The sequence below is a fragment of the Pseudophryne corroboree genome, chromosome 1 (genome assembly GCF_028390025.1).
Source record: "Pseudophryne corroboree isolate aPseCor3 chromosome 1, aPseCor3.hap2, whole genome shotgun sequence".
Taxonomy (NCBI): domain Eukaryota; kingdom Metazoa; phylum Chordata; class Amphibia; order Anura; family Myobatrachidae; genus Pseudophryne; species Pseudophryne corroboree.
Genome location: NC_086444.1, coordinates 1,036,981,543 through 1,037,000,413, shown reverse-complemented (window position 1 = coordinate 1,037,000,413; position 18,871 = coordinate 1,036,981,543). Strand labels below are relative to the sequence as shown.

Below are 18,871 nucleotides of genomic sequence, written 5' to 3'. Positions count from 1 at the left end.
GCGTGGGCGAGTGAGTGGGGTACTCGGTAAACCGCCACCGTCAGCCTATCTTGAACATTTTGGTTTTGTATGGGTTCGCTGAAGAAAGCAACACCTACAGGTATGGGGGCCAATTGTTCAGGTAGGGGGCGATCAACCTCGGTTCGGGTTGATTCAGTGAACCGACCAATCGGGTCGGCAAGGTACGTAATGTGTTAAAAATACGGTTCACACACAGAAGTTTTATGTGATGAATGGGAGAGAATGACGGTACATGACGGGGAGAAGTTCCCAAGAGTAGGCAGCTTTAGCCCAGAAGTGTTACAAAATCTAAGGAGGAGGATATGTCTCATTAAATCAACAAAGAGACGGATCAAACATTATGATTATTTGCAGTTATGGCAACAGGAGGGTGAAATACAGAGAGGATTGGCTCAGGCGGCGGGATCTAACCCTATCAAGAAACTGATAGCCACGGCCCCGCCGCCACCTTACATATCAGGAGAGAAATTGGTTGCGGAGAATGACGCATTAGGGTGTAACAAACAAACACTTAGCAACTGTGTAAATGTTAATAAGTTAACCAATGCAAGTATTAACCCGTGCAAGTTGTACCCTGTTTTGAACTTTCCCCAGGAGTGTGATCAAGAGGACGAATCGGCAACAATATCGGCGCTCTCTCTAGCAGCCACCATATCAGAAACTACAGTAGGCAATGCCCAACCCTTAAGATTAGTAACAAAGGCCCCTAGCGGAGGGACAGGTGAGGTCGTATCTACGGGTAAGTACGGCACCATACACTATGCTGAAACCATTTCACCACAGGCTGTAGAATCTACACAGAATGATGTTGCTAGACTAAATCCTGTTAGGGTAATAGCAGTGCCAAATGGAAAAACTGACACCACAGGAGTCACTCCTATCAGAAACATTGCCATGTACAGCCCATTTTCCCGAATGGAATTAAGAACCATAGTGACTGAATTCCCTGACCCTAGGAAAGACTTAGTTGCTAGCCAGAAATACATCAGAGACCTAGGGAACACTTTAGAGCCCAATAACAAAGACTGGCAGGTATTGCTGAGGGCTTGTTTACCCTCCAATGTCGACTCAGCTCAATTTTTAGCTGACTGTGGATTGGATCAGGATGTACCTCTTACAGATGTGTACAACAAAGACAACGTAAAAAGAATACATTTACAGTTAAAGGAGTATTTTCCAGCTGTAGTTAAATGGAACAAGATTTTCTCCATTAAACAAAAAGAGTCAGAAACAGCTGCAGAGTATTTTCACAGGGCATTATTAGAGATGGCTAAATACACAGGCATAGAGGACATTAAAACCAACATAAACCATAGAGAAGTAGCAGTATCTGTGTTAATGGATGGTTTGAAAGAAGCATTAAAAACAAGGGTACAGACCACGCAACCATGTTGGCGAGGTCTGTCGGTGGCTACTTTGAGAGAGGCAGCTATTGATCACGATCGGAATATCACCAGACACAGGGAATTACAAGGTGATAAATTAATGGCCGTAAGTATACAGGCCCTGACCACAAGGCAGCCTTTGTATAAATCACCAAACCCTGTGGGTAAGTCAAATGTGGTAACTTGTTATTCTTGTCATAGACAGGGACACATGGCACGAGACTGTAGAGTGAAAAATTCACAAAAATCATACCAACCCCCTAGACCACGACAGGACACACGAAATTGGGATCAGGGTCCACAAAGACGGAGTTATGAGCCACATGCAGGGGAAACAAAAAGATACCCCCCGAACAGAGACTGGCAAGCCTCTGCTAGTTCCCAGTTAACTCCTTCACAAGTAGTTGCTGCCAGCGGGATTCAGGGAGGTCACCATACCCAATAGGGGTGTGGCCATACCTGTAATCTGCAGCCAGTAAAATTGATTGCAAGTCTTGGAAGTGAACCCGAAATTGCAATTAATGTAGCTGGTAAATCATTAAACTTTCTTGTAGATACGGGGGCGGCCAAATCAGTGATAAATTCGACAGTGGGCATGAGAACCACTGGTAAGACAATTCCAGCCATGGGAGTAACGGGAGTAGTCCAGCATTACCCTGTTAGCAAACCAGCCGAGATTACAATAGGGCCTTTACACACCAAGCATTCCTTTTTGCTGGCTGCATCGGCACCGACTAATCTCCTGGGAAGAGACTTATTGTGTAAAATGGGGTGCGTCATTTATTGCACTCCTGAAGGTGTATTCTTGGACATACCTGAGAATCACGCTCAGGAAGTGCGAGACATGTTAGACTCCCCATCAAAATTAATGACACATACCGTTATGACAAATAGGACTCCATCCCAAGTAGAAGAAATGACATCCCAGATACCAGAGTCACTTTGGACTAAAGATGGACAAGACACTGGAATAATGGCAAACGTAGCTCCAGTAGTTGTACAAGTAAAAGATGGTAGGATAGCTCCAAAAATCCCACAATACCCTCTGAAGCCAGAGGTGGAGTTAGGAGTGTATCCCGTAATAGAGCGCTTGCTACAACAGGGCATTCTGGTAAGAACATCCAGCACAGCCAATAGTCCCATCTTCCCTGTGAAAAAGAGTGGGGGGAGGGGTTACCGGCTAGTGCAGGATCTAAGGGGGATTAACAAAATAGTTGAGAGTCAGTTCCCCGTAGTGCCAAATCCAGCTGTCATCCTTATGCAAATCCCTCCCACTGCGAAATTTTTCACTGTTATTGACCTCTGCTCCGCTTTCTTTTCGGTACCTCTGCACCCTGACAGCCAATATTTGTTTGCATTTACATACAGAGGAGTCCAATACACCTGGACTCGATTACCACAAGGTTTCATAGACAGTCCAAGTATATTTTCCCAGGCTTTGCATGATTGTTTACAGTCTTTCCAACCAGAGAATGGATCAATATTGATACAGTACGTGGATGATTTACTACTGTGTTCAGATTCATTGGAAGCGTCCCTGAAGGATACGAAACAGCTCCTGTTTCATCTTTCAGACACAGGACACAAGGTTTCCAAAGACAAGTTGCAATTATGCCAAACTAAAGTAAAATACTTGAGACACTGTCTAACACAAGGACTGAGACACCTGACCGCTGATAGAATTCAAGCAATTAGAGACATGACTCTGCCTCAAACCCAGCAACAGATCAGAACGTTTTTAGGAATGTGTGGGTATTGCCGTAACTGGATCCCAGGATTTTCCATTCTGGCATTACCTTTGCAGGAGATGGTCTCCTCAAACAAACCTGATCGGATTTCGCATACAGACGAGTCCGAAATGGCATTTGAGAGACTTAAACAGTGCCTAACGCAGGCGCCAGCATTAGGTATGCCAGACTATGGGAAACCCTTTGAGCTGTACGGAACAGAAAGTGCTGGTTGCGCGGCAGGCGTCCTAACCCAAAAGCATGGTGATACCAGCAGGCCGGTAGCATACTACAGCGCTCAGCTAGATACGGTAGCGCGATCCCTCCCCACATGCTTGCGAAGCGTTGCTGCGATAGCATTGCTAGTAACGAAAAGCGAAGATGTAGTGCTAGGTCCCAACCTCACAATTCATACACCACATGCAGTGTCAGCCTTGCTAAATTCTACCCAAACCAGGCACGTCTCATCAGCGCGGTTTACAAGATGGGAATTGGCACTAATGGCCCCCGTAAACATCACCATAAGGAGATGCAGTGCATTAAATCCTGCAACATATCTCCCAGGTGTGCCTGGACAGGCACAAAGGGTGGAGGATGAGAGTGATGGGGAAGGAGGATTTAATACAAAGGAGGACACACATGATTGTATGGAATATTTGACCCAAAATTTCACCGCAAGGCCTGACATCAGTGACAACCCACTGGAAGATGTAGATCTTACCTTCTACACGGATGGTAGTTGTCACAGACAGTCAGACTCGGGAGACTTGTGTACTGGATAAGCAGTCGTAGACGACCAAGGCACCATAGAAGCTGAACCGCTAGGCCCACCTCACTCAGCCCAGGTTGCTGAACTGGTCGCCCTAACCAGAGCATGTGAATTGGCTAAGGGCAAATCAGCCAATATCTACACCAACTCCAGATACGCATTCGGGGTAGTCCATGATTTCGGAGCCCTATGGCGCCTCAGAAATTTCATGACGGCAGCTGGTACACCGGTAGCGCATGCAGCTCACATCAAAAGGCTTCTAACAGCGATACAGGAACCCGACAGAGTGGCTGTTATCAAGTGTAAAGCACACACATATAGCCAGGACCCAGTATCACTTGGTAACAGCCGAGCAGACGAAGCTGCTAAGTTAGCAGCTGGTACCCCCAGACAGACAGACACCACACAACTGATGGTATTTAATACCATCAACACACAGAAGTTGTGTGAAATGCAAAATTTGTGTTCCACACAGGAAAAGGCAGTCTGGAAGGCAAAGGGATATGGCCAGGAGTCCTCAGGACTCTGGACGGATGGACAAGGTAAACCAGTGGCCCCCAGAGCATATCTTACATGTTTAGCTGAGGCAGCACACGGGCTGACTCATCTGGGCAAGGAGGGAATGTGCAAGTTGGTAAGAGCATATTGGTGCGCCCCAGGATTTTCATCTCATGCGAGTAAGAGAGCAATGTCATGCCTTACCTGCTTAAGAAAGAATATCGGAAAGGCAATACCAACAGAACCATCTCATATCCCACCTACAGGCGGCCCTTTTCAGGTAATACAGATTGACTTTATTCAATTACCCCCTTGTCGAAATTTGAAATATGTACTTGTTTGTATAGATGTATTCTCAAATTGGGTCGAAGCATTTCCTGCGGCCACAAATACCGCTATGTTTACTGCTAAGAAAATTGTGCAGGAATTTGTATGTAGATATGGTATCCCTAGAATAATTGAAAGTGATAGGGGTACCCATTTTACAGGTGATGTCTTTCAAGGAATGTGTAAGTTGATGGGAATTGATAGCAAGCTGCACACTCCATACCGTCCCCAGGTGAGTGCGAAGGTGGAAAGAGTGAACAGCACTATTAAAAATAAACTGAGCAAAGTTATGGCAGAGACAGGATTGACATGGCCAGAAGCTTTACCCATTGTACTATACAGCATCAGAACCACTCCCAGGTCCCCTCTTAATCTGTCTCCCTTTGAGATCTTATTTGGTCGACAACCGCATGTTATGATTAACCCTCAGGATGATTTGAAGTGTAACAATGAAGTGACTGTAAAGTACCTGGTTAAAATGAGTAAACAGCTGAGGAATCAAAATGATAATTTGAAGTTAGTGATTCCTGATTTACCAGATAGTAATTGTCATGACATTGAACCTGGTGATTATGTAATGATACGGAATTTTCTACGCTCAGGTTGCCTTATTGACAGATGGGAAGGACCATACCAAGTCTTATTGACTAGCACTACAGCATTGAAGGTTGCCGAGAGAGAGACTTGGGTTCATTCGTCCCACTGTAAGAAGGTTGCTGATCCAGAGAGGTCCCGTGATAAGGAACAGACGGTAGAGGAAGTTGTATCACTGGAGTGCCTGTTCCAAGAGGACTGAGGCGGCACCTGAGCATTGAAAATCATAAGATCGGAAGCAGTTGTCGATTTCCTGTTCCCTTTTATTGTTTTTCTCCACTTCCCATCCCCTCTCCCTCAACTATTTTTTCCCCCTTCTCATTCTTCTCCGTTTCCTCCTATAAGATGGACTTGCCCCAAGAGACTGTGATCCGGATTTTCCTGTTGACCATGATGTTGACCAGAGCAGTCTGTTCCGGCGAGAGTACCATGGAGGTCGAGAGAGGTTCTGGAATGGGTTCTGATGACAAAGATGGAGGCGTAGTTTTCCAAGAACAACTTAACCAACAAGAAAAGGCGAGTATCAGAAAACGATCCGATAGCATTGACAATAGAAGGAATTGTTAAGGATTGTTAGCTGAAGAAAACTGTATCTGTAGGCTCTGTGACAATGTAGTTGAGGATGGGTGCATCAAGAAATGCCAATCCAGTTTTAATATCCACATGGACCGGCATCCATTGAGTGACTATCACTCCTTAGTGGGTAGTGTGTTAAATCAAACAGATTGTTGGGTATGCTCTCAAGTACCTCAAGGTCATAGCAAATCAGGACTAGTACCATTCCCTTTAACGGTAGGAGAGGTACTTGAGCTAAAGGGTGGGAGACCGGTGGACAGGAGGTTTAATATCTCCAGTCCTCCTAGTTTGAAGCTCCACCAATATCATGTGGATAGATCCCTAATATGTTTTAACATTACCAATCCCCGAAAGCCGGGAAATTGGGAAGTGTCATGGAGTAACCAAACCATGACCTTTTCATATAGAGCAGATAGAATGCCTACAGATACAGAGCTTATACGCCACATAGCCAATAGAGAAAAATCTTTCCGATATAGGTATACCCTAGGAAGTAGGATTACGAGAGTTGGAGAGGTATCACCAGGATACTGTGCACACATCGTACAAACTGATACGTGTACTAGACAGATGGGAGAATTAGGGGTAGGATATGTAATATGGTTATGTCCTACTCCGTCCCATATGTTCTCCCCGATGATGCATATTTCATATGCGGGAGGAAGGCGTATAAGTGGCTTGCCCCAAACTCTGAAGGATTGTGTTATATTGGAAAAGTACTGCCTGAAGTAATGACTGTATCGCATAGCAAAATGAAAGATATACACCGTGGTGCCCAAGCTCCTTATACTCACACCCACTACGAGCACGTAGTTAAAAGGCAACTGACAGAAAGGACGGAGCATTCGGCCTCTGACATGATCCATGAATCCACCGGGATTCAGGTTCTACTTGCGTTAGATTTCACTCGCACCGCTAGAGGAGTGCTGAACTATAGATACATATCTGCGCTTGCAAATTTATTAGACAATATCACAGAAATGTATGATGACACTTTTAGGTATACTGGAAGAGAGCTTCAAGCTTATAAAACAGAACTGGTTAAGCATAGAATGGTTCTTAATTATCTCACAGCAGTGACAGGTGGATATTGTGTCACACTGGCAACGCAGTACGGCGTGAAATGCTGCACATATATTACGAATAGTACCGAGGATCCGGTCGAGGTCATAGACCAAAAGATGGACGATATTCTCCAATTAAAGTGGGAATTTCGCAGGAGACACAATCTCACCCTTGCTGCTGTGGGTAATGAGCTGACTGGTTGGGTGTCATGGTTGAACCCGCGAAATTGGTTCTCTGGTTTAGGAGAATGGGCTCAAGGAGTCATAATGGATGTAGGGAAGTTTCTCCTATGTATCTTGAGTGTCGTCATATCGATTGGCTTGATATTTAGATGCGGTCAGGCTTTAATGAAGTGCAAACGTAGTACCAGGGTAATGAGTCTAAGGAGTGAGGAAATTGTAATTCCAATGGATTTGATTTATGACCCAACGGTAGAAACAATGATGTGATGAAAATGCGATTATACGGTCCGTTTCTTTCACCTGTTTTTCCGTTTTCCCCAAGGTAAAAAGACCCACTTGGACGAGGAATTTGACGAGCCTGTATACAGACAACTGATGGATTAAAGAAGAAGTTTTGACAACCTTATACACAGATATTTGATGAACTATGCCATAGACCCCCAGTTTCCCTAGAAATTTTAAAATTACGCTAGCCCAACACCTTTGTAAGTCTATGGACATTGACAAAGCTTTTGCCCACACTTTTTGGCAAAAGCCCAAAGAAGACTGCATTCAACAGACACCGAACAAGACTTCAACCGACAAATGTTCATTAACCTGACATAGAATACCACGGCATTTACCATAATTGTTCTTTATCTTCATCTCTACAACCTTCAGGTAATGACACACATAGTCGATAGGGAATACAGGCACAGATATCAGCAATCACATATTACCCCCCATTCATGTATCATCAACTAAAATGTGCTCCCCCATTTTGTTGCAACCAAAATCCGAAAAGAGCTCGGTAAAGTTTGACAGCCCATCCACAGACCCGTACCGCGGGATAAGAAGGAATTTAAATGTATACTTCGCAATACCTCGAAGCTTGATCTAAAACACGTACGGCACGATGATACATGACCCCCCAAACATGGATTCATACACACATGCTACTGCTATCTCACTAGGTCATACCCTTTCCACACCTTCTTCTCTCCTCCCTTACCCAATCATGGAAATGTATTTACACTTGACATATATTTTTCTCGTTTTGAAATGTTTTAGGAAGTGGCAGTTATTGTTGACTGCCAAAGGGTGGACTGTCAAAGTCAGAAAAATATCACTATGCACACTGCCATATTTGCACCTCTTGCGAGCTCCCGCTGCGCGTGCAAGAGCTCTCCCGTGCGTGCGCATACTCGCAGTCGCGTGCACCCGCAGGCGCACGATATGCGGATTTACGGTAGAGTTTGTATGCGTCTAGCGGGCGACTCAATCGATATATATTTTTACCATATAATGTATTTTGTAGATCATGGTCCCTTTGATAGATTCTGAAAGTTTAGTTAATATAGCATGTTCATGGACAAAGAGATCCCTCTTTGTTTGATACGAAGGGTCAGACATGGGTCATACAGTGGTGTTTAGTATCCATCGGAAGAGTATTTAATTAGCAATATTCCGGTGTTGGTTTGAAGCGGATTAATCGCTCGTGCGAATAGTTATGGACATAAGAAGTTTATGTCCATTTACTATTATTTGCACTTACTTATCCATGCGGCGGGAAACCTAGTTTCCCACCCACCTGAGCAGTTGGAAATGGTCTCAGCCCACCTGTATGAATCAACCTATGACCTTTTGTTATAATGCGAAGACGAATTCCTGTGTCCAATGAACAATGAGATTGTAGGGACCATTGAATTGTATTGTGTGTGGGGCATAAATAGACAAGCCGACCTGATCCAGCTGACTCTCTTCAATGGTTCTCATCACTGATAATCGGGAGCTGGATATTCAGAAAGGCGCATGCGATCGTTCCCTTTGTGCGTAAGTTTTCTCCGCAATCATATTGTCTTTATTGTTATTGTGAGCCATATCTCTCTCTCTCTCTCTCTCCATATCTCTCTCTCTCTCTCTCTCTCTCTCTCTTCCTCTTTCTCTCTCATTTTCCCTTAAACATAATTGTATTGTATTGTATTTCCTGTGTAGTTATCTGGTTAGTTAGTCTATGTTATATTGTAGTGTATGACTTGTATTGTATTATTCTTTTTCAAGTATAACATTCATATAAGGCGTTAGACCCTAAGCCCAGTATTTGTGTATTTCTTATAGTGTTAAGTATTCTCAGAGCGTCGGTGACGCTTGAACATCTTTTAAGTTAATAAGGTTACACTGTGTTGCATCTACACTCTATCACTACACTAAGGTTTTCCTGTATAATACATTGTTCATGGTTTACATATAAAGGTTTAACATTGTGAGCGTCAGCGCCGCTGGTGATCTCCTCGTGGTCCCGAGCGTCCGCTACGCTATAGCAAACCATTACGTTAGTCGGCAGCCAATAGCGTGCCTGCCTGTGATCTCTTGGCCGTGAGCGAACGTGACGCTTGAGCATCTCGACTACGGCTAAGCGATTGCTACGCAACGTGCGTACCCTTACGGTACTCCATACGTCAATAGCGTACAGTGTTCTTAGACCTCTTAAAGGGTTTTAAATAAGATAAATATTTAGCTTTATCAGATGTCATTTCTCGCACACAGCGCTAAAATGGCTAGTTACGGCACTGTTGCTAGGTATCCATTTCCCTGGCCCTGAGCAGGTCCCCCTCACCAGATCATCCTCTCCAGGGGTGAGGGGGTGGACTTGGATGGGAAGGGGAGGGGGGGGCCCAAAGCATTTTGTCGCACCTGGGCCCACCGCTCGCTAGTTCCGCCACTGAGCTGCAGGGTTCCACTGGTGGAGGAGGGGAGCAGATGCATTGGCGGGGGCAGCGGCAGTAGCGGCTATAGGATTCATCCGCGGTACTCGAAAGACATTATGGCTGCAGTGCCTCACCAGCCACTAACCTCACCGCACGCCACTGGTAGGGCCCCATGTAACACATACCGTGTGGCAGCGTATAGGCATCTTTGGGTAAACACATTATTGGTAAGTGAAGTTACTGGCTAAAATCAAAGTGCTGTGTTTATACTGCCCCCTCAATCTGTCTGCATGTGATGATGTAGGTGCAAATTGATGTCCACTATATGCTTCTGACACTTCTAAGCCATGCACACTCACTCTGCAGCCACACACTCTTATTTAGCCCTCTTCTGCCTAGAACATAGAATGTGACGGCAGATAAGAACCGCTTGGCACATCTAGCCTGCCGATGTACAAGAAACACTAGGGTTAATTTTGTCAGGAGCCAATTTGCCTACCAGTATATTTTTGGATGCGGGAGGAAACCGGAGTACTCAGAGGAAACCCATGCAGGCACAGGGAGAATATACAAACTCCAAAGAGTTAGGGCTATCATGGGAATGAAACCCATATATATATATATATATATATTGTGAGGCAAGGAGGGGCTGCTGTCGGTGGGGCAGAGATGTGCTGCTGTGAGTGGGGAGCATATATATTTAGTGCAGTCAAAATGCCAGCGGTTTGGACCCCGGCATTTAGCATACCGACGCTGGAATCCCGACCACCAGCATTTGGATAAAAGCCACCTTACTGATACCCACCCCTAATTCCCACTTGATTGGTGGGTTTACGCCTCCGGGCCCGAATCATGGCGAGCGCAGCGAGCATGCATCTGGACTCGCTGCTGGTATTCCGCCAGACGGGATGCCACTGTTGGGATAGTGACAGCTGGCATCTCCTCTGCCGGTATATCATGCCAGACCCATAGTGTCTCATGACAATAAGTTCTATCACATGAGATGATATTTCGTTTTCATATATAAGTCAATGGTTATTAGTTAACAGTTTCATTTAGTTAGCAATTTGTGTGCATTTTTATGTACATAACACTAAGTTGTATATTAATTACACTTCGTCAGTATGTTTGAAATTTGTATTTTTCCATGTTTTAGAATAGGGGTGTAGGGTTTAGCAAACACAAAAAACAGTGTATAAATAAAAGACAGGCAATTTATTGGTTTATATGTAAGTAACCAAGGACAAAACACATTTCACACGGTATCACAAGCCATGTCATTTGTTGTCAATATGGTATTAAAATTTCTTTGTCATCCATACAACACGCTTCCTGTTCATTAACAAATATATGTCTGGTTACTATTGTTACTGAATGCAGCCACCCACATAGTTACTGCCATTTAAATACAAGATTGCCCACATAAAACGTAATACTTACCTAGGGAAGATTTCCCGCAAGACTTTAATGAGAAGCCGGAAATTACATTGGCCAGCTGCCTTATCTTTGTGGGCATTCCTTTGCCGGAATATTTGAAGTAGCACATGTTTCTAGAAGGAATAATGTCAAACGATGCATACATTAATAGCAGAAAGGAAGAGGACCGGTCATTTTCTTAATTACAATATTCAATATATATCGCAACATCAAAGAAAACTATTCACTCGCTTCAAACATTCAAGGAAAAAGATCACTTTGTCATCCTCTTCTACAAGTTGTCCATCAGTAATGGAGGCTTCGGAACTGTGTGCTGAACCATTGTTTGTAGAATTCAGTTTATCAATATGCTAGGGATTATTTCCAGCAGGGACGGATTGGGATAGAAAACCAGCCCGGGAAATTTATGGGAGCAGCCCTAATTGGGGTGTGTTCTGATGAGGGGATGGGGTCTATTGAAGGGGGCGGGGTCCTTCCTCATAGGGCCTGATTGTACGCATTTGACATGGGCAGCACAAGAGATATAACATACCGTGTAGCCATGGCAGCATCGCTGGATGGCAGAATTGCTGTACTGCAGAGATGGAATAACAGAATGAATGGGGACAATGCAGTGTACTGAGTGCGGTGGCTGCCTGTCATGTGTGGGGTGGGGTCACATGACAATGCTCAAAACAGAAACCCCAGACACGTCAGCCTACCAGGAATCTTGCTGGTAAACCCTATGGCCAGTCCGCCCCTGATTTCCAGGAAAATGTATAGGCTGGATATGAATCTGGTTAGGCCAGTGACAGGTGCCATGTACATACAGCAGGCCATATTTGCCGTAGCATACTTACTGGAGCTGTACGCTGTAGAATTTCTCGGTAACATAGGTGAAGAACTGGCAGTGTTGTTCGTTGGTGCAGCGCTCCCTGCATTCTTCCACATTCTTAACTTTCGAAATGTTATAGTTTGTTCCCATCATGTCAAGTCCAGGATAAATCTTATCCCTGCAGGCTACAGCAATAGAGGAAAAGGTTTCATTATATAGTTTACATTTAACATATATTCAAGAATGTATTTATCATGTGCTGTACAGTGCACAAAGGGCATAATATCTATTATTCAGCCTCAGTATTACATATATGTGAGAGCAGAGATCTCAGTCTCGTGTGTCAAACCATTAGCTAAATATGAAAACGACTACTTCACCACAAATCAGCAGCACAACACATCCATACCTGTGCATCATTTAAAGTTCACTGTAACTCCAGTATAAAATGTATTAACCAATATCCCTACTCACTTCCTCTATTAAAATCATGTGTTCTTTGTTATTAAAGCCAGGAGAAGAGGTGTTACTGCATGGGATACGGTCGTTAGGTCGACACAGCTTAGGTCGACATTCATTAGGTCGACCACTGAAGGTCGGCATGCATTAGGTCGACTTAGTCAATAGGTCGACATGGTCATTAGGTCGACATGCACTAGGTCGACAGGTCAAAAGGTCGACATGAGTTTGGATTTGGATTTTTCATACTTGACGATCTACGTGGATTACAATTGGAATGGTAACCTGTGCCGAGCTAAGTCGCGAGCAATGCGAGGGGACGCGGTGCACTAATTGGGGTTCCCCTTCACTTTACGAAGAAAACGACGCCAAAAACAGTAAAAAAAACATGTCGACATATTGACCTGTCGACCTAGTACATGTCGACCTAATGACCATGTCGACCTATTATCCCTGTCGACCTAGTACATGTCGACCTTCCATGGTCGACCTAGTGACTGTCGACCTACCGTATATACTCGAGTTTAAGCCGACTTTTTCAGCACATTTTTCTGTGCTGTAAAAGCCCCCCTCGGCTTATACTCGAGTCAGCAGCTCACGGCTGCAGCAGACGCCGTGGGCTGTGTGGGCGTCCGCTGCAGCCGGCTCCAGGGACAGACACTAGAGGTCATTATTGACCTCTAGTGTCTGTGCGGTGCTGCTATGGGAGAGACGTCATGACGTCCCATAGAGAGGAGCGGGCGGGCGGCCAGATGGACGGACGGAGCAGCAGCAGCAGAAGAAGCGGTCAGGAAGCAGGAGCGGGGCAGTGGTAAGTATTGTTTTTATTACTTTGTGTGTTTGTAAGCGGCGATGGGGGCACAGCGACAAGGGGCAAATAAAGAGGGGGCACAACTACTGGGGCAAATAAAGAGGGGGCACAACTACTGGGGGCAATGAAAGAGGGGGCACAACTACTGGGGGCAACGAAAGAGGGGGCACAACTACTGGGGGCAAAGAAAGAGGGGGCACAACTACTGGGGGCAAAGAAAGAGGGGGCACAACTACTGGGGGCAAAGCAACAGGGGGGCATGTTTTTATCTGGCACTGTGGGGGGATATCTGTCACTGGGGGTATATGTGGCACTGGGGGCACAGCCCTAGCAACAAGCATTACCCCCTGGCAACAAGCATAACCGCATGAAACCCCTGGCAACGAGCATGACACCCTGAGCATGAAAACCCCTGGCACCGTGCATTTCCCACCCTAGGCTTATACTCAAGTCAGTAATTTTTCCCAGTTTTTGAGGTAAAATTAGGTGCCTCGGCTTATATTCGGGTCGACTTATACTCGAGATTATACGGGTAAGTTGTGTCTATCCAACAACCCATACCTGATCTCTTGCAACAAGTTTCCACACTGAATTCTTGCAACAAATGAACCTACAGAAGTGGACAGCTCTACCCCTAATTGTCTGCATATGTTCATCTCTGGAAGAAGCAACTTGTTTTACAAAACTGGCATCTTATTGCCAGTGCAGGAGGTCCAATATATGACTTGCAGAGACGTCTTTCCTTCACAGAGGATTTCTGCTAGTGCTCTTATAGTACATACCTTAGCTGCCTGCACAAGGCCACTACCATGCTTTGGGACCAACAAAGGCTTGCTTTTTAACAGAGTATTGTGTACGTCTCATCTACTCTTACTTTATATTAAGACCTTTGATGGAGTTTTCTACCATCCTATGCCCATGCTGATTACCAGGCAACTATAAGATGGGTCTAGAACCTTCCCAAACTCTAGACATTTGACGGGTTTACTAATGGCTTCATCCTGCAGACACTTGGCATGGTTGTAACCCAATGCACTCATTGGCAATGTCAACTTTTGTCAGGCTCCACAGTGGCTCCACCTTTCATATGAATAATTTACTACCATCTCTATATGGAAGAAAGTAGCCTGCAGTACATCTGAGCAATGGCAGTTACTATGGATCACATCCTTGACTCTCTTGTATATGGCTAAGGCGGCTCTTCTCCACCTATCCACCTAACCACAATACGCAATGACCTCCACCTACAGGCCTGTTGCATAGTGTTTGGTCAGGTGAGGCCTTACTTTCCCATCAGGCACAATTTAATATGGACCTGACAACAAAGAGTGTTGGCAAGGGTACATTTCCCAAATAAGGAAATAAGCATGACCTAGTGTACTGTTTGTATGCACAAGATGGACAAATGGACACCTTGGCTCTTGCTTACTGTACAGTTAGTAATGAGGCTTAGGGGGAAATTCAATTGCTTGTGAAGGATGCAAATTGCCATAGCATTTAAATGCCAGCAATTCAGGCATGTGAAACCAAGTTTTATGACAGTAAAAGATGCTGCATTCAGTGGCGTATCTATAATGGGCGCAGTGTATGCAGTACATACAGGCCCCCGGGATCCAGGGTGATCCACACTGCACACCCTGCACCCATTTTTTAAATATGTACCTCTCCGCCGGTGGCAGCATCTCTCAACAAATCTCATGTAAATAGCGCTGTGGACAATTTTTCAGAGGGGAGGGGAGGGCAGAAGAGATGACAGGAGGAAGGCAGGAGAGGTGATAGGAGGCGAGAGAAGGTGAAGTGACAGGAGGGAGGGGCAGGATAAGTGACACGGAAGGCAGGAGTGGTTACAGGGGAGGGACACAAGAAATGACAGGAGGGGACGCGGGAGTGATGACAGGAGGAGGGGAGAACAGGATAAGTGACACGAGGGAGGGACAGGATAGGCGACAGGAGGAGAGAGGGTGGGAGAGGTGATGGGAGGGAGGGCTGGAAAGGTTTCAGGAGGAGGGGGAGAGGTGACAAGAGGTGTGAACAGAGGGGGTAATTCTGAGTTGATCGCAGCAGCAAGTTTGTTAGCAATTGGGCAAAACCATGTGCACTGCAGGGGGGCAGATATAACATGTACAGAGAGAGTTAGATTTGGGTGGGTTATTTCGTTTCTGTGCAGGGTAAATACTGGCTGCTTTATTTTTACACTGCAATTTAGATTTCAGTTTGAACACACCCCACCCAAATCTAACTCTCTCTGCACATGTTATATCTGTCCCCCCTGCAGTGCACATGGGCCCTCATTCCGAGTTATTCGCTCGCTAGCTGCTTTTAGCAGCATTGCACACGCTAGGCCGCCGCCCTCTGGGAATGTATTTTAGCATGGCAGATTAGCGAACGAAAAATTAGCAAAACTGCTACTAAATAATTCTTAGCAGTTTCTGAGTAGCTCTGGACCTACTCACAGATTGCGATCAGCTCAGTCCATTTAGTTCCTGGTTTGACGTCACAAACACGCCCTGCGTTCGGCCAGCCACTCCCCCGTTTCTCCAGACACTCCCGCGTTTTTCCCTGACGCGTTTTTTGCAAATGCCGGGAAAACGCTGAGTTGCCGCCCAGAAACACCCCTTTCCTGTCAATCATTTACCGAACAGCAGTGCGACTGAAAAGCGCCGCAGAAACCACAGCAAAACTGCTAAGTTTTGTGTTAAATAACTAAGCGCATGCGCCCTGCGTGCCTTGCGAATGCGCAATTTGCAACAAATCGCAGCATAGCGAAAATCGGCAACGAGCGAACATCTCGGAATGACCCCCATGGTTTTGCCTAACTGAACTGCTAACAAGTTTGCTGCTGCGATCAACTCAGAATTAGGCCCAGAAGCCAGGTGTATCAAGCATAATGGCAGAAAGAAGTATTCCATTAATATTTTGGTAAATGGCACCCAGGGCCAGTACAACCTGCTCAGCAAGGGCATGCACTGCAGGGAAACATAATAATAATAATAATAATAATAATAATAATAATAAAGTGGAGACAATAGTAATGGGAAATAAATTATTCAATAAAGTTTGTTTGAAATTTTTGTATGTTTATTTTATTCCTCTTTTCATCGTATTGGCCCTTATTACTTATTAAGCTCAACTAAAAAAAATATCATATACTTATATTTCTAAAGCATTTCTGAAATTAAATATAACTAAAAAAGTGATTACTTCTTAGGAAATCTTAGTACAAGTTCTTACTATATATTTTCTTTGTGCAGTGTTTTAGGGAATGTCCTGACACTGCTCCTGGTAATGGCATTTTTGGTAGTGTCAGTGTAGCACTGTCCTTTAGAAAGCATGCAAATCTGTAGTATTAAAGAGAGAACCAATGTCACTTGTATGCAAACACCAGAAATAGATAAATTTGCCTACAATGGCATTTTTTTTATGGTACTGTATTTGTTTTCATACAGGTTAACATGGAAAATGTACAGACAAAAAAAGTATTCAATACATACTGTATGGCTATGCACAGAAACAAGCATCAAAGAAATATGAGACAGGAAAACAATGGTACTTATGTCAGAGTTTTGGCTGAAATATTTTTTCCTGTGTGAAATGATAATGTGTCAGGCAATTGTAGCCCGTTGATAAGACCAATTTCTATAAAATAAAAAAAATAATAATAAATAAATATATATATATATATATATAACCAGAAAAGTACAGGCTCTCCCATCAGCTGTACATCTGCGCCGGGTGCCCGCAATGTGGAGTTCAATAGGTACACGTGGATGTGCGGCACTCCAGACGACTTGAAATAACGAGACTCAGGCAGCCTGAGTCTCGTTATTTCAAGTCGTCTGGAGTGCCGCACATCCACGTGTACCTATATATATATATATATATATATATATATATATATTCAGAATTTAAATGGTGGTCATTCCGAGTTGATCGCTCGCTAGCTGCTTTTAGCAGCATTGCACACGCTAGACCGCCGCCCTCTGGGAGTGTATCTTAGCTTAGCAGAATAGCAAACTAAAGGTTAGCAGAACTGCTACTAAATAATTCCTTGCAGTTTCTGAGTAGCTCCAGACCTACTCACAGATTGCGATCACCTCAGTCCGTTTAGTTCCTGGTTTGACGTCACAAACATGCCCTGCGTTCGGCCACCCACTCCCCCGTTTCTCCTGCCATTCCTGCGTTTTTACCTGGCACGCCTGCGTTTTTTAGCACACTCCCTGAAAACGGCCAGTTTCCGCCCAGAAACACCCACTTCCTGTCAATCACACTACAATCACTCGAGCGATGAGAAAACGTCGCTGGAGCTTGTGCAAATCTCCAAAGTTTTGTGTTAAATTACTGAACGCATGCACGCTGCGCACCATGCGCATGCGCATTTTCCACCTAATCGCTCCGTTGCGAAAAACGGCAACGAGCGAACAACTCAGAATGACCACCCATGATGTATTTAATTTAAACATTTCTACCAATCACCACAAAGTATTTGATAATGTGCCCTTTCCCCTCTCCTAATAAAATGAATCCACTCATATGACAAAGGCCCTCATTCCGAGATGATCGTAGCTGTGCTAAATTTAGCACAGCTACGATCATTCACACTGACATGCGGGGGGATGCCCCGCATGTCAGTGCCGCCGCCCCCCCTTCCCCCGCAGAAGTGCAAAGGCATCGCACAGCAGCGATGCCTTTGCACTTCAAGAGTAGCTCCCGACCAGCGCAGCTTTAGCGTGCTGGCTGGGAGCTACTCATCGCTCCCTGGCCCGCATAGGCTGCGTATGACGTCACGCAGCCGCTGCAAGCTACTCCCCGCACGGTCCGGCCATGCCTGCGTTGGCTGGACCGTGCCCACAAAATGGCGCCCAAACGCCGTCATTCCGCCCCAGCGACCGCCTCTGTCTGTCAATTAGGCAGAGGAGATCGCAGCCCAGCTACGGCCTTCAAGCGTCTGGCATGCGCCGGCGCACTATGGCGCCAGCGCATGCGCAGTGGGTTCCCGTTCGCTCGGCTGCGATAAAAAGCAGCGAGCGAACAGGTCAGAATGACCCCCAAAATAAATTAAGCACATATAACTGAAAATCAGCAATTGCATCAGTATTCACGGAACACTCCACCAATCCAATATTGTAGAGATCTGTAACACTTGCATTTTTAGGGTTCACTAAAAAATCAAGTTTGGCAAACAGTTCAAGAACATGATGCTGCCACCACCATTCTTTACTGTAGGGATGGTAGTTTCACTGGAATAAGCAGTGTTAGGTTTCCACCAAGCATAGTGTTTAGCATTATAGCTGATTTTAATCAGATTTAACAATGAGTGATATTCTTGTTATAACTAGTTACAAATGTTAAATAGTGCTCCAGCCAATCAGCTCTTAATTGTAATGTGTTTGAAAAATGGCAGGAGCTGAATGGCTGGAGGCCTGGAGCACCATTTAACATTCATAACAAGTGATAACAAGAATATCACTCATTGTTAATTCTGCCCTAAGCTTTGATGTGAGTTTGTTTCCGTTACTATG

General features: G+C 44.9%; 1 protein-coding gene across 1 annotated transcript in view; it reads right to left on the bottom strand.

Annotated features, from left to right (window-relative positions):
• Window positions 1–18,871, bottom strand: part of LOC134923949 (plasma kallikrein-like) — a 136,315-nt gene that overhangs the window by 88,750 nt on the left and 28,694 nt on the right. Inside the window, exons 4-6 of the mRNA XM_063920799.1 lie at window positions 16,584–16,690; window positions 12,108–12,267; window positions 11,272–11,381 (exon numbers count right to left, since the gene is read on the bottom strand). Coding sequence (XP_063776869.1) covers window positions 11,272–11,381; window positions 12,108–12,267; window positions 16,584–16,690 — 377 coding nt within the window. The remainder of the gene's footprint in view (window positions 1–11,271; window positions 11,382–12,107; window positions 12,268–16,583; window positions 16,691–18,871) is intronic.